This window comes from Ictalurus furcatus, chromosome 24 (assembly GCF_023375685.1).
Source record: "Ictalurus furcatus strain D&B chromosome 24, Billie_1.0, whole genome shotgun sequence".
Taxonomy (NCBI): domain Eukaryota; kingdom Metazoa; phylum Chordata; class Actinopteri; order Siluriformes; family Ictaluridae; genus Ictalurus; species Ictalurus furcatus.
In genome coordinates this window covers 3,927,512-3,945,011 of record NC_071278.1, presented here as the reverse complement: position 1 = coordinate 3,945,011, position 17,500 = coordinate 3,927,512, and the positions used below count along the sequence as shown (strand labels likewise).

Here is a 17,500-nt window from a genome sequence, read left to right as displayed (position 1 = left end):
TCTTCTGGATCACTGCCTGCGTATCCTTCCCCGATTCCTCAAGCCCCTACCACATGACCATTCCCAAATGGTCATGTCAACTGAAAGGGAAACGTTTTAGAATGTTTAAAGGTTCCCTCCAAAAACCCTACGCTTACAGGTTCAGTATAGAACCCTACAACTGAGTTTACATATCAGAAAGTAGTGCTAGAACGTGCAGAACACTCTAGAAGAATCCGGTTTAGTTTTTTTTTTTTTTTCCACTGTCCACACTTATATAAGAAAACTGTATCGGGGCATAATTTATCTTTATATTGATATTATAAGAGTATTAAAAATGGTTCTGTGGTGGTGTGCACCATCTTGCAGAACCCTTACAGGTTCCATGTACAACAACAGAGCGTTTACCTTTCCCTGAAGGTTCCAAAAAGAACCCCAATAACGCAGAAACGTCCGATCCATTCAGAAAAACGAAGTCTTCTCCACTGCCGCTTGATTACATTCACAGGTTCTTCATATTAATGTATATGCTTCATCCAAGCAGTTTTTCCCATAAACTCTTTCTCCTCATTTTGCTTTCCATTTGTATAAAAAATAGTGCTGTACCGTGGATTAACATAAGCATTATTGTTATTATTTAAATAAATAAATAAATAAATAAATAATAATAATAAAAACCCACACATTTTGCTCACATTTTTCATAACCAACAGTTAAATAAAAGGCAGTGCAAGCCAGCTTGTGTTTAAATCAAGCAGCTTTCACTTCCCTGCTTTCATAAATTACAATATTCTGACAGGCCAGGCTTCTCCTCATTCATTAAACTCACAATACAAATATGCCTCATGGTGTAGGGACCCTTCCATAAATTACAGCCGGTGCTATTACAGGAAACATTCATTTCAGAGTAACGGATGCTGTCAGCAGCGTGGGTCATGACTAGAAACCAAATGATGCTTTGTTAGTAGGAAACACACACACACACGCACACACACACACCAAAAACAAACCAAAAAAAAAAGCATAATATGGATTAAAATCAAAGCCAAAAGCCTATTTGGAGAAAGTAAAAACATCTCCTTATAGCTAGCATGCTTCTTATTCTCATAAGTATTTTTCCCTTTGCACAATTTCCATTTCAAAAAACCGCAATAAACGATTGAACTGTGCTCTACACGGTCTCAGAGTTTAAGTCTAGGCTGAAAATGTATGTTTTCTCAAGCTTACCATGAATAGACGTTCTTTTACGCAAAGTACACTGTCTTATCCATCACGGGATAGTAAGCATACCTGATAATCTCTCCCTCTCTTTACCTCCCTCTCCCTCTCTCCTTCTGTCGAGCCACACATGATTTTATGGTGATGTCAGAGATTCTGACCCTTTCTGCTCTCCGCACCTGCCTGATCCATCCTGATACCCTACCTCTGGATGGAGCTCTCGTCTACTGGAGGCTGCAACCTGGAGATTGCTGAGGATGGTACCGCTTGACATACCGTGGAAATGGTTTTGGACCTCAATTCCACATGGACGTTCTCGCTGTGGTCGCTGGGACTACGGTTGCTGCGATGGTCTTGGGACAGCAATTACCACGTGCAGTTTTACACTCAGGTCTCCTTTAGTGAACAGTGGACTAGTTCAACAAACAGACTTCATATAAAACCATAATGAACTTTCTTTTACTTTCACACTATCCGTCGTTACCCAGATGAGGACGGGTTCCCTTCTGAGTCTGGTTCCTCTCAAGGTTTCTTCCTTGTATCATCTTAGAGAGTTTTTCCTCACCACCGTCACCACCGGCTCGCTCAATAGGGATAAAATTCACACACTTAAACCCTCTATCATGTGTTTATATATTTCTGTAAAGCTGCTTTGAAACCATGTCCATTGTTAAGTGCGCTATACAAATCAAATTGTATTGAATTAAAAGTCTAAAAAGACCGAAAAATGAGCATTTCCACCATTTTAGATTGACCAGCTTGCAGGTCTGGTTTTATTAATATAATATAATATCATGTAAAGAATTGTACTGTGCTCTCTACCAGGCAAAGTGTCCAACATTACCTCTGCGTGCACAACATGAGCAGCGAGTGTACAACACTTGATTATTCACACGCGTGAAACGTATTTTGCTCGCGCATAAGCCAACTGTTTCCAATTTGCACTCGAATTAGATTTTCCGAAGGTCAGGAATAAAATAACCTACGCCGGGTGACGTCTGAAATTCAGTTAGTCCAAAACGGTGCGAATATTATCACCTTTCAAGACCCCCAATTAGCACCGAAAGACAGACAGAACGATATTTCCCAGACTTCAAGCGAAGCAATCTCGTCTCGTGTTTTTCACAAACCCTGCCTCGTGGCTGCGCGCTAATTCGTTCGCGGCGCTTCGACACAAACAGGCGACTTCACTCAAATACTAACTGACTGAATTGTTTTACCCAGAACAAATAAGAACAAATGACTCCTTCTGTAGCTAGTGAAGCGGATTAAATAGCATACTTGGTGAACTATCATCCAGGAAGATGAGGAGTTACTTGATGTAGACGTTGTGTCATACAGTCATACGTTTCATTTATGAAAGGCGTGTGTGTCGTCATGCCGGTTATTTCAATTCTGTAAAATATTACAAATAACGATGGCATCTAGGAGTTCAAGCCAGTCATGTATCTTTTGGAAAATGTTGCTAGCAGTGCCAACATTGCTAACATGAAAATCCGTGCAGGCAGGAAAAAAAAACCTTGAAAGGAAATGATGAAAGCTTACATATTGGAAGAAAATATCAAATGGAAACACGGGTTTAAAAAATAGCAGACAACAGACAAAAATCTCTTAGGGTGCATCTCAATCAGTTCTCTAGTTCAGTAGTCAGGGCACTGATGAGGAAGTCGGCCATTTTAAGGGCTGTCTCAATCCTTCCAGTACACTGGAACAATCGCTCCCTAAAAGAAAAATCCCACAATGCACCGCAAAAACCAGGCAGCATCGATGCTGACTAATATTCCCTTATGGAAATGACGTCATATTATCTGAAGCGTCTGAGCTCAAAAATATATATAATGGCGGTCGAACTCTCAGCCAAACGTAAGAAGCTCGTTGTTGTAGCTCTCAAATGATGACTAAGGTTAGCGTTTATTTATCTATTTGTTTGTTTTATTTGACGTTCTCTATACGGTTTGTTTGATTTGAAATGATTTTTAAAAATCCACTAGCTAGACTACGATCCTGCTTGAAGTACCATGACAGAAACAAATGTATAAGACATATATAACGTCAGAAAGATCTCGGTCCTGCCTGTTGTTGATAAATGCCAGTGGTGACGTTTTATAACGCGAGTACGTAGTCATGTCGCCGGAAATCGAGTCATCAGTGTCCCAATGTGTACTGAGCCAGGGTCCTTAACCGTGACCAAACGTACCCATAGTGATAATGAGCAGCTCCTCCATTTTGCTTACTAACCAAAGACACAACAGTCCCATATTCTTATTTTCTATTGGCCTAGAAATCCGAGGTTGGTGAAATCAGACTTGAAGGTTCACCTAAATAAACACTTATCTAGTTTAGCTACTTTGGGATGAAAATGATGAATTTTATTCTGTTTTTTTTTTTTTTTCCCCTGAATATTACTTTACTCAGAGTGGCGTCTCTCTTATCGGGTCAAAAATCATAAATGTTACTGCTAAACTGTAGATGTTTGCACATATGGGTTACCTAGCTCAGGCCCTGGAGCACATTCAGTTATTTTAAAGAAAATGACGAGCTAATCTGAGTGGATACTCGTGTAATCCATCCATCCATCTATCCATTTTCTGTACCTCTTATCCCACACAGGGTCGCGAGGAGCCTGGAGCCAATCCCAGGGGACTCAAGGCGCAAGGCAGGGAACAAAGGACAATCTGGAAATGCCAGTCAGCCTAGAACACAGGTCTTTGGACTGGTGGAGGAAACCGGAGTACCCGGAGGAAACCCCCGAAGCACAGGGAGAACATGCAAGCTCCACACACAGAGCGGAGGCGGGAATCGAAACCTCCAGCAATGGAGTTGCGAGGCAAATGTGCTAAACACTAAGCCCCAACGTTTTTGTAATGTACTTGACAAATCACACGCGCTAACACGCTAGCACGCGCTTCCTCCGAGACACCGTGACTGCTTATGTTACATGACAGTAACCAGCAGTGTAACACACTTAGCAGGAAGCGATATCTACCCTCTTCCGCATACATGATCTCACAGATGCGCATGATTGGCTGGTATCGCTTTGACTGACAGGAGAAAGAGTACGATTTGAATATCTTCCGTTGCATCACTAGTGATCCATGTTGCCTCTTTAAAATTAAAACCTCTGCCTCAGTGGTTACGATAATACTTTGATTCTATATCACCACAATCGAATTTCTGCACTTGTGTTGTCCCAGAAAAAAGCGGCCAGCCACAGTGTTTGTTCCCGTTCTGTTTGTTATTTGTTTAGTGCTAACAGGATTTAAGCCACTCTCAGTGACTCTCAGTGTGGACTCAGTATCGACTATCTGCCAGGATTCCGGGTAAAGTCTGGGACTGAACACACGCTGCTTAGTCCTGATCGCCGAAGCGGGTCAAAGGTCAGCCCACACACAAACACACAGCTTACCTTTTCTCCAGGCATGCCAATAGGACCCTGAGGACCTGGAAAGCCCTGAGAGAGACACAGAACAATGATGAGTGTGCCGTTAAACATGTCAGATTCATTCCGGCATTGATTTAAACGACAGATATACCTGTACTCCTGGGTTCCCTTGCTGTCCTGGAGGACCAGGCTCTCCTGACGGACCCTTTGAAGAGATGAAATAAGCGAGTCATCGTTCTTTTTTTTACGGTTATGATGCCTATGAAATTTAAACTGAGCTCGCTTTTATGTGCTCGTAGCACATTAGGATCATGTACTTCAGTGAGAACAGAACCTTAAGGGAATCTGATCAGAGAGCGATGCGGCGGCACTTTAGTCCTTTAGTCTGTCCAGCTCTCTCACCTCCTAATCCGTTCACTCTGCTCAAATAGATCTTCCAAATCTTCAACTTTTACGCTAATACCTCAAGCTTGTCATCTAACTAATTATTCCTGCACGCTGTCCCAGCTGCAATGCATTCTGGGACTTTGAGTCGAACCGTCACGCCGACGTGTCTAGACATCTACGCTGGGTTTATTATTAATATGATGTTAATGACTCAGTGAGAAAAGAAGCTCGTGCGTGGTTGTTTTTTAAGAGCTGACACCGTCATGTATGTTTGAGATGGCTGAATTTCTTTTCTCTCCTCGTGTTTTTTTTTTTTTTTTTTTTTTTTTCAGGGCTTCCTTTAAACTCCTCTTCATTGCCTATGCATGGAATAATCTTCGCAATAACTCACCTGGTTGCCTTTAGAGCCTTGAATGCCATCCACACCACTGATACCCTAAAAGAAACATGTCAGAAAGAAAACGTTTGGCACCGGGACGGAAAACAGGAAACAGACTCGCACTCTGCTCTCAGCACAGGTTTTGAAAAACATCTTATTTTCACCGGCCTTGAGCCACAGCGACTCAAGAGTTTGAAAGATGTGAGATGTTTGATGTGAGATCGATATAGATGACTATTACGCAACCCATTACAGAGATGTATAACACACATATATAACAAAACCTAAGGCTTGTTCGTGTCTCTTACATGGTTCACGATGCACTTAGCTCCATGATGATATACAAGGACAGCACTACTTCTTGCAAGGTTTTGTAAGAAATAATTATTTTACCGAAGTATGCTTTAGGATTAGGCTTGTTGGAAATCCCTAGGATAATAAAGAGTTTGAATTTAAACGAGTCCTTGCCTGTTCACTGTGTATGCCTTTCTCGTAATAGGAAATTGAAGGAGAAGCCAGTTTAATTCGAATATTATTCATGCTTTCAAAAAAACAATTTAAACATCAAAATTATATATTTATTTATTTTATTTTATTTTATTTTATTTTTTTAGGAATTTCTACAATTTATAAACACATCCACCAATGTTCACTTAAACACAGAAAAAAAAAATCTTACTTTCATTTTGTTTAAACATATACGTATTTTATTTAAAGAAAGTACTGTATTTTCTTATATTATAAACAATTTCTTTTTTTTATGTAGAATATTTAAAGCAAAAAAAAAAAGTGAGATGGTAAGAATTTTGTGCGTTTTATTTTTTGCAATTTTTCCAATTATTTTTACGAATGGGGAAAAATAATAATAATAAATATTTACAAAAATTATATGTATTGTTCTTGGTTAACAGAATATAAAGCCTGAATACAACCCCAAATTGTTTCTTATGAACTCTATATGAATATCTTATATCTTAGATATTCATATTTATTATGAATATCCAGTATCAGAAAAACACCACACACACTAATTTATCCAAAAATAAAATTCTGCTAAACTTCAAATGAATCACTTATCTTCTACACTGGAAGTCATACCAGCTCTTAAAATGTCACAGGATAACGAATAGGAGCTAATAACAAACCATGGCTATACAATCCTTATTTTTCCCATTGGATGCCATGTTGTGTAGTGTGATATATATATATATATATATATATATATATATATATATATATATATATATATATATATATAATATATGATATGTGAATTGTTTTGTGCAGACATCGATAGTGAACGTTGACTTACAGGCTGTCCGATTGGTCCAGGTGGTCCTCTGGGTCCTACAAGTCCTCTTGACCCCTGAAATAACCACAACGCCATTACAAAAATAAAAGTTGCAATAATTAGGCTGAGAGGTATTGGTAGGCGAAGGTTGTTTATTTTGGGGTTTTTTTAAACAATTTTTTATGAATGTCGTTGATTATTTTCCTATAACAGCGTGCTCCAGCGTCGTATTTTTTTTTCTTACGTGTGCAGTAGCTTTTGTACGCTTAATGTATGTACACTATCAGAAACAAAGGTACTAAACTATACCAGTGGTACTCAATGGTGTGGTGTCCCTCAAGTGTATGTATTAGGGCTGTGTTATGTATCTGTCATTTTAAAATGTGAATGCAGTTTTCCTTCACACTCACTGTAAGGTGCTCCATCAAGGCTTTTTAGGTACTGAAGTGCTTTCGCAGGTACGAAATACATGCTAAGGGTCATATTCAGTATGTGAGGATTTAATACTGAAATTGCGCACACTAAATTCAGAACCCAGACGTAACTCAGGACTTAAGTTGTAGTTCAGAAGTTATGCGAGAGTTATACATATGGGGTGGAGTTTCAGTAAAACAGTGGTGTGTCTCAGTTATGCACAATTATATAATAATAATAATAATAATAATAATAATAATAATTCAAAGTGCTTTACAAAATGACAATTAAAACAGTAAAAGATTTTTTTCTTGAGCAATAAAGCTCGATCGTGAAGTCCAGAGCCACTGACAGTGTGATGTCACACAACATGTCATCATCTCATTCATATAATCACCGTATCAGTCTTCTTTGCTTTTCACTTTAATATTATCTCTTGTTATTTCCTTCCGAAATCTGCAACGTGTATCCCTGAGTTTGTTTATTTATTTATTTATTTATTTATTTATTTATTTCCAGGATTAAACTTAAGCGCTTGAAAACTACACTCAGGTGCTTTGCATATCCTAAATAAAGAGCCCAGAAAATCGACTTAAGCAGACGCATAACTGCATGTAGTATGAATATGTAAAACCTTCCCAGTGTAAATATTGATTTAACTTTTGGATTTAACTCTGAATACCCCAAAGGTAGAAAAAAAAAAAAAAAAACCCCAGTGGTACTGTTAATGCCTCTTTTTTTTTTAAATACTTATGTCTGCGTGTTATTGCATGCATCGAGACACTCAGTTGGATGTGTGTGTATGTGTGTGTTTTGTTTATATCGCTCTCAGACTTTGTACACCGGCCAAGCCACCTGTTCCAGAGCCACATCTGTGATCTCCGGGGAGGTGATTGATATGGAAATATAATCATACAGGCCAGGGTTCCATTCCTTCTCTCTCGCCAATCTCCTGGCACATATATCTCTAACCCTGCATTTATCTCCAGTGCGCTGTGCTCTCTCGTTTGTATCTCCAGCGCTGAGCACTGAGGAGTACATGATTTGGCCTGGCTCTCTCTAATAGAGCTAACTTCCTGCTAATGCCAGCACTGCACTTTACTCTCACCTCTGGTTGATGTATTTAAAGAGGCAGCTCACCTGCGGGGAACTGATTTAAGCTGGAGGCACAGATAATCAGCAGTGGGCCAGATGGAGAGAGGATAACGAGGTGTATCATCTGTGTGTGTGTGTGTGTGTGTGTGTAGGACTCACAGGTTCACCTGGTTGTCCGCTTGGTCCTACAGGTCCATCTGCACCCTAAAATAAAGAGCGTCATTCCGAAATTCAGCATATTCACTGTATTATAGTGCAGAAGTGCATCATGGCTCGGTAAGAGTCCGAGCTGAAAGGATGGAAAAGATCTTATTTATGCAAAGATATTCCCGTTTGGTCTCTCGCGAAAGCTTTGATCAGCATGAATCTCTGCATAATATATCGCACAACTTTGCATAATGGGGATCCACCGTGTACGCCGTTACTCGTGTCTGTTTTTATACAATTCATGAGGTTTTGCTGCAGCTACACCTGGGAGAGCAAAGCCTTTCAAAAGCTTATTAGTTAAAGGACTAAACACTCAATTAGGCTGAGGATCAAACTCTGCATTCTGAGCTTCTAAAGCAGACAAAAATTAAATTTAGCTCTTATCATATTCCTTTTACCAGAGATGCGTTTGGTGTCTGGTGTGTGCTTCTTTAGTTTTGTAATTATAGCTACAAAGCTAACGTGGCTAACAAGCAAACAAAACGTATCGTGGTGCAAAATGCGTGCTCAAGCAGCTGGAGCTTAAAATCCACAGCACATTCGACAGCACTCAGTCGGGCGGGTTGGTTCGGTAATGCCACTGGGAGATAAACAGTTTAATAAAACAGCAGAATAACACAGTGTCAATGACTGACTCATCGTTTCTGACTACATTTCCATCCTCTGAGTCGGAAAAATCCAACTGAACAGTCCTCCACTTGGAAATTCAGATAAATTGTAGTGTATTTTAAGCCTTTTAAGCCGGTTCTGAATTCCCATTTATGTACAATATGCTTTAAGCTGTAAAAATGTAAATACAGGAGGATAGCTGGGTATTATATTCACATCTTTCAGCTCTATTAATGGTGAATTACTATAACCTACTGTACATCCTCTATATCCTTTAAAATAAGTGAAGCACTAAGCAAAGGAAGCAACCAAAAAGCAATTTAAGAGCTTTTTATATCCATACTCAAGACAAACAAGTGCTAGCGTATAGCTAGCTTATGAACATTTGTATTTCCCAACCTCCTTCACCTGAGAGTGTTGGGAAAATTCCCAGTCATCATGAACACACTTGAGATCGGACTTGTAAGAATGAACTTAGAACTACTGTATATTATCATCCGAATCCCTTTAAACATACAGCACAACTCCACGTTCGAACTTTAGCCCACGCCTCCTACCGGAATCTGAAGCTGGCATGGGGATAGCAAAATACGTGCTGAGTAAGAAAGTGATTCCGGTTCAAGATGGCGCTACAACATTACTTTTGTCTATTTTTATAGTTAACAGTACGTCAGAAACATGAACAGCTCAACACAATTAAACGAGTTAAACTAGTGGTGGAATAAGTAAGCATCCATTACCTGAAAGCACAATTAGCTTTGTAGCTCAAGTTAACAAGTTCAAGATTTCCATCACCTTCTCACCAGATTCCCCGGGTGGACCATGCTGTCCTGGCTTTCCCCGATCCCCCTAAACGGATAAAAAAATATAAAGATCATCAAATTAAAGCAAACATTCACGTTTTACTATGACTGATGAGGTGTGACGATACATCATGGCACGATGCATCGCAACGCAAAAGATATGAGCGTTCAATTAATTAATTAATTATCTGATGCAATTGCACTGTTTGAGCATTACAGTCCCAATCTGCACAACCTATAGAGTTAAAATAAATACAGCGCACGCTGAACGATAGCTCCAGATCACGACCACAGCGCATTAAAGGATATATTGTTAGACAATCGCATTACAACCATTACAAAGAGCTCTTCAGTAGCTTTCAAACGACACCAGCCACATGCCGCTGCAGCCTACGGTGCCCAAGAAAAAGTCTGAAAAACACGGTCATTTTAACCGACTTTGGAGCTCTATTTCTAATTAAAATGCTCTTCAGGCGATGCTACGGACCTCATTATGTTTCAATCGATCGTTTTCCGCAGGTCAGAGCCTTTGTTTATTCAATCAAATTTTTTTTCAATCAAGCGTCACTTATTTAATTGCTCATTTTTTAAAGAATTATTTACTTACTTATAAGATGTGGTGAACCTGTAGTGCATTTTGTTTACAATATTAAACCTCTGTTCGTAGGCGATTTTGATTTATTTCGTTTTATACAGACAAAAATGCACACTGTTTTGTGCTGTTTATGATTTAGGGAAAAAAAATGGGGCTTTTCACGCCAACATTTTTCTTCATTAACCTTATGTTCAAAATATTCGGAGAATCAAATCGATGAAGCCGGTATCATGAATCGAATCGAATCATAACCAGAGTGTATCCTTACACCCCTAATAACCGATGAATGAGATGGAAGAATGGAATGGAGAATGCTAACTGCACAGTTGCACAGAGACACACAGGCATCTCACAGCTAAACAGATGTGCTCGATTGCGTTGCGGTTGTGGGATTTGATTAAGTGATGCCCCGTGCTACACTCACTCTGTGTCCTTTGTCCCCTGGAAGCCCTGGTAGTCCATCAAAGCCCCTGTCACCCTGCATGAGAGATAGAGATGAATGAGCGAGACGCCGAGCATGTGATAAATAGCAAGCTCTCACACACACTCACAGTAAACACAGTAATGCGTTAAAGCTGGCCAGAGAAGTACTTAGCTTGTCTAATATTACCTCTACAGCATAGCTGTTTGACTAGCAGCTAGAAATGGTTTCTAGCAAGGTAGCTAGGAAGATAGAAAAAACTAGGCTAAGTATTACATAACAACATTTAAACCAGAACCAATGTAAATATTATGATTCAAGTCATTGGAGGCATGACTAGTCACCTTCTCAAACCGGGGACTACTGTGTGACAGAGGGAGACCTAACTAGCTAGTAGAAGTTGGTAGGAATTGAATTACATTGCAGCTAAGTAATAGTTTTGGCTAATATTATCTTTATCTAATGTGGGTATTTGACTTGTACATAGCCAAGTTTGTTAACAAGCATGTTTGCTGACAAGGAGGATGCTAGATCATCAGCTAATAATTGTACTGAAATTTTAAACCAGCAGCCAAGTTTGCTAACAAGCTTGCTAATGTTACACCAAACCAAGAGCTAAGAACCTAGGCTAAACCTAAGCTGACATAATAGTTAGCCTAAACCTAGTGTAACTAGTATGTCATGTATTTAAACCAGTGGGCAAGTTGGCTAACAAGCTAGTTAATATTAGACTAATAAATAAAAACTAAGAGATAGGATGTTCAATAAACGTGGCCTTGTATTGAAATGTAGCCAAGTTTGCTATCAAGCTAGTTAATGTTAGGCTAATAAATCAATAATTCAGGCTAACTCTTATATGCTATTGCTAAGTTTGCTAGCAAGCTAGTTAACAGTTCATTATTACATTGTGTGATTAAATGGATCTCTGATTCAAGCCATTTGGTGGCACGTGTTTACTGTGTGATAGAAACGGATCTAACTAGCTAGTAGAAATAAAATTATGTGCTGCCTAAGTCATTAGTTTGGCTAATATAATCCCTCCAAAGCATTATATGCTAACAAGCTAGTTAATATCAGGGCTAGTAAGCTAGATATACTTAAGCAATTATATATTATTATATAGGCTATTAACTATTATATATTATTATTATCAAAATGTAAGATATAGAGATAGAAATGAACAAGGGATACATATATTATACAGCAATCTCTCTCTCTCTCTCGCTCACACACACACACACACACACACACAAAACACAAACATGCCACACACATCCAGCTATTACACACATCCCTATATTAAGTAACCAAATTTCTCCTTCCTCAATGTCATTTCTGCTCATTATTAAAACACACACACACACACACACACACACACACACACAGACACACACACATGGTGAGCAGGTCAGAGAGGTTTGATGGCTCGTCTCTGTAGATCATCTCCATCTGTTGCAGGTCTGTGGGTGGAAACCTGCGTTTCCTCCTGATCAACTCTCACAGCTCTGTCACTTTTCTCTTTCCACAGCTGCCTCAACACTCTATTCTTTCAAGTATACTGTGTAATATTAAAGGAACATTCTGGTGGAGAGGGGGGCACGGGGGTCATTTGTTACCCTTATTCCAAATATAGTCGATCAGTCATGCTACTTAAACACAGTAATACACTAAAATTAGCCAGCTAAGTAGTAAGTTCTATACTAGTAGCTAGCCAAGCTAGTTAGGCTAATAATTAAAACCAAGAGTTAGATAAATCGATGGTAAGCATTATATAGCTAAACTGAAATGAGTAGACAAAGTTTGGTAAAAAGCTCATTAATGTTAGGCTACTAATTAAACCAAAAGATATGACGCTAGATAAAACTAGGCTAAATATAACTTTTTTTTAATCCTCTTTTATTGTGTTAGCCATTTTCATGATTTGCGCTGAGTCACTCACAGCAAACTGTTTAAGAATTCAATAAGACTTAACAACAACTAACAAATTAGCCACCTTCCCTTGATTCATTCAAATAAATGAACTAAATTTACAGGTCAACTAATAATAAAGATAACTAATAAAGATATGCTTTTTTATGCATGTTTTTAGGCTGCATTCTGTACAAAACACTCTGCTTGTTATGTTCACAATTGGTGTACGACCCTAATGTGACAGGCAAAGCGTGGGTCTCTGCTGAGTGGATCAACAGAAAAGCCTTAGGTCTATTGTCGCAAGATTGTACAGTATGTTCAAATCCCAACCATCTGTGGAGCCGGGAGCCTAGGGAGCGAAATTGGACGTGCTCTCTGTGTGGGAGGGGCATACTCTTTCTCCCCTGTCAATCACAGTGAAATCGTGAGTGCCTGTGAGCTTGTGTATATGGAAGAGGGCAGATATCTGCCTTGTGACACAGCATGAGCAGTCGTTTGTTTGGCTGGATTTATGTGTCTTGGAGGAAGCAAGAGAAAATCTCACCGAACAGGTACACAGCTACTAGTCCAGACTCTTGTCATGTCAAAACTGGACTACAGCAACGCACTGCTCTCCTCTCGGGCCTCCCAGCCATCAAACCCCTTCAGATGATTCAGAATGCAGCAGCACGCCTCGTCTTCAAGTGGCCCAAAGGACCCACGTAACACCCCTCTTCATCTCCCTCCACTGGCTTCCTGTAGCCACCCGCATCAAATTCAAGGCCTTGATGCTCACGTACAAGACCTTGTCTGGAACAGCTCCCCCCTACCTCGACACTCTCCTTGAGGCTAACGATCCCTCACGCAATCTGAGATCAATTAAAAAGTAGTGCCTACTCAGCGTGGCTCAAGGTCCCTTTCCAGAACCTTCACAATAACCGTCCCTCAGTGCTGGAGTGAACTTCCAACCTCAATCCGGACCACAGAATCTCTCACCGTCTTCAAAAAAAACAGCTAAAGACCCACCTCGTCCATGAGCACTTAACCAACCCCTAAAACGCCAACCCCACATCCCTACTCTGGTACTTACACCTTGACTCTGCACACTTTGCTTCTCTATAACTCAATTAAAACATCTTGTGCAGTAGCACTACTTGTATTGTTCTCCGCTCGATATATCGCTTTGCTTGTATTTCCTCATTTGTAAGTCGCTATGGATAAAAGCGTCCGCTAAATGAACAAATGGAAAATAAATGTAAATGTAAGCACGTGTTAGCCTTCTCCCTCCCCATTTGGTAGCTGTTGTATGAAAGGAGAGAGGTAGCTAGTGGGTGGGAATTAGCAGGTGATCCATTTGGGGTGAAATTAAACACATTGAACAGGACATTTCTAATTTTCCAATAGTAAAAAAATCCAAAGTCAAACCAAAAGAAATTGCATTTGGGGAGTGCAAAGGCTTCTACTAAACTGCATTTATTTGCATAAAAGATTTCACTTGAGATAAACATCTGTCATTTTTTAGCCGTGGCTAAACAGCTTTAGTGCCAAAGTAATGAAGCGAATGACCTGGCTAATGGAATATATTTGGAGTAAATGGAAAATTGTGTACATTTGATTTTTTCACTATATTATTTCTTTAAGTCCTAGTCGTGTTCGTATACCGAGCCAAACTTAACACCTCTAACGTGAGGCCATTCAAACACGGTAACACGTTCATGCTCTTATATATCAAGTATGATATATAATATGTACAGGTTAAATAACACCGCAGCATTAAACAGATGATGCTCAAGAGATGAAAGAGTTGCGGTATAAAGTCCACCTTTGATCCCGTCTCTCCTGGAGCTCCTCGACCTCCGTCTGCCCCCGGGCGACCCTGAGGAGAAATGCACAGGGGGATCGTTGCCACGTTGAGGTGCAGATTATCACTGTGCTTATGCAACATTCATCAGAAACTCAAGCTGTATAGACCTGCCTCAACGTGTGTTTTTGTATCATTAGGATTATTTTGCGACTGCGTTAACTCTGTCTTTAGTGAGAGAAATAAAACAGTAACCAGAGAACCAGCTCTTACCCGCTTGCCTGGCTTCCCGTGAAAACCCGGAGGACCTGGCAACCCGCGCGGCCCCTTCGAGACAGAGACAAAAACGAGTGGAAGGGGGGAGGGGGAACTGATTTGAATGTACAAAATGCACCAAATGGCATGCATTTTTAATGTGAAGTGTCTCAAGTAGTGAACGTAAATGTGAATGAAGCATCGCTAGTAAGTAGTGAATGTAATGAACCGGTGGAACATTAAAAAGCAAAGTGACACTTTACATAATTAGTCATCATAAAAAGAATATAAAAAAACGAAATTTGCTCACCGTAGGTCCAGTAGCCCCGCTGTCTCCTTTAAGTCCACTGGAGCCTGGGAGACCCTGTAACACACACACAGTAGGTGTGGATTCATATTCTATAACACCACAACTCTGACACTCGTTCCAGCTGTAATATAAATGCGTCATATGTTCTATATTAATGTGCTCGTACTAATACGTTATTATTTCTATAGTCAAAACTCATTCACAGGGACTTGTATGGTAAGAAGAAAAACATGCTGTTTTTGGACAAAGAAAAATGTCTAATCTTTGGTGTGGTGAAGATTTCTGTTAGGAGACATTGGTTGAAAAATGTATGGAAGGAGTCTCCAGTGTCAGTGCTTTGTTTGTAACGGTCAGTAAGTTTTTTAGGAGTCAGGAGTTTCTCAGTCATACAACAAGCTGGTTTTTTGTTCGTCTCTTGGAAAAAAAAGAGGGAAAAAAAGAGGGATCGTGTACAGCAGGTATAACATTAGTTCCAATAAAAGGAATTAATGTTTCTCATGAATGTTATACAACATTTAAGGCAGCTATAAACGGTGCAGTTTGTCGTGTTGTATTCCTTACGCAGTACTATTCCACTTATATGCTACACAAGTCTATATATATTTTTTTTTTATATATATTCTACAGTTCAAACCTCAATAATATTATCCGTATATTTAATATGATATAGTTCTGCAATTCCACTTGTACTACATGCAGCACATATCCAGACCACACCTTACTGGACTTTTTAATATTACCTCACCTGCATACATCAGAGTAGATACACTCATATGCACAACATGGACAAAAAGAGTGTAAGAGTGGACAATTCATCATTATGAATAGTTGGGGGGGGGGGGGTATGTTCTCTCGTCAAGAAAATACAAATCTTACATTGACAAAAGTGTGGTATGCATTATATTAATATAATTATTTATATTTATAATATAATAATGCCCTTGACATAATCCCCCCTCTCTCTCTCTCTCTCTCTCTCTCTCTCTCTCTCTCTCTGGAGATAATTATACAAAGTTCCTAGAGTAACACAAATACTGTAAAAAGCCTAACAAAAAGATCCATGACAAGTAAGTTAATGCAAAAAGTATACATATATGTCAGTCTGCTATGTTGTGAGCCACAGCAGATAGATAGATAGATAGATAGATAGATAGATAGACAGATAGATAGATAGATAGACAGACAGATATATAGACAGACAGACAGATAGGAAAATAAATAGATAGATAGATATATAGACAGACAGACAGATAGATAGATAGACAGACAGATGTATAGACAGACAGACAGACAGATATATAGACAGACAGACAGATAGGAAAATAGATAGATAGATAGATAGATAGATAGATAGATAGATAGAGACAGGCAGACAGATATATAGACAGACAGACAGATAGATAGATAGACAGACAGATGTATAGACAGACAGACAGACAGATATATAGACAGACAGACAGATAGGAAAATAGATAGATAGATAGATAGACAGACAGATGTATAGACAGACAGACAGACAGATATATAGACAGACAGACAGATAGGAAAATAGATAGATAGATAGATAGATAGATAGATAGATAGATAGAGACAGGCAGACAGATATATAGACAGACAGACAGATAGATAGATAGATAGATAGATAGACAGACAGACTGATAGGAAAATAAATAGATAGATAGATATATAGATAGATAGATAGATAGACAGACAGACCGATAGGAAAATAAATAGATAGATAGATAGATAGATAGATAGACAGACAGACCGATAGGAAAATAAATAGATAGATAGATAGATAGATAGATAGACAGACAGACAGATAGGAAAATAAATAGATAGATAGATAGACAGACAGATGTATAGACAGACAGACAGACAGATATATAGACAGACAGACAGATAGACAGACAGGAAAATAGCTAGATAGATAGATAGATAGATAGCTAGATAGATAGATAGAGACAGACAGATAGATAGATAGATAGACAGAGAGACAGACAGATATATAGACAGACAGACAGATAGATAGATAGACAGACAGACAGATAGGAAAATAGATAGATAGATAGATAGATAGATAGATAGATAGAGACAGGCAGACAGATATATAGACAGACAGACAGATAGATAGATAGACAGACAGATAGGAAAATAAATAGATAGATAGATATATAGATAGATAGATAGATAGATAGATAGACAGACAGATATATAGACAGACAGACAGATAGATAGATAGACAGACAGACAGATAGGAAAATAAATAGATAGATATATATATAGATAGATAGATAGATAGATAGATTGATTGATTGATAGATTTTATCTATATTTATTTTAACTTTATTGTCAGTTTACGAAAAGTCATGAACATTGACTTTCCTCATTTAGGGTCATGAACTTGTACACAAATATTTTTTCCTCTTGCTTGTCTCGGACGAGCCATAATAAAGGTTTACTG

The 17,500-nt window shown here is 38.9% G+C and overlaps 1 protein-coding gene across 2 annotated transcripts in view; it reads right to left on the bottom strand.

Annotated features, from left to right (window-relative positions):
- The window catches only part of col5a3a (collagen, type V, alpha 3a), a 92,528-nt gene that overhangs the window by 39,629 nt on the left and 35,399 nt on the right, over positions 1-17,500 (bottom strand). For both annotated transcript variants that reach the window (XM_053612395.1, XM_053612396.1), the window contains 10 exons: positions 15,037-15,090; positions 14,745-14,798; positions 14,493-14,546; positions 10,784-10,837; positions 9,757-9,810; positions 8,305-8,349; positions 6,658-6,711; positions 5,358-5,402; positions 4,731-4,784; positions 4,604-4,648 (listed from right to left, as the gene is read on the bottom strand). In XM_053612395.1, coding sequence (XP_053468370.1) covers positions 4,604-4,648; positions 4,731-4,784; positions 5,358-5,402; positions 6,658-6,711; positions 8,305-8,349; positions 9,757-9,810; positions 10,784-10,837; positions 14,493-14,546; positions 14,745-14,798; positions 15,037-15,090 — 513 coding nt within the window. The remainder of the gene's footprint in view (positions 1-4,603; positions 4,649-4,730; positions 4,785-5,357; positions 5,403-6,657; positions 6,712-8,304; positions 8,350-9,756; positions 9,811-10,783; positions 10,838-14,492; positions 14,547-14,744; positions 14,799-15,036; positions 15,091-17,500) is intronic.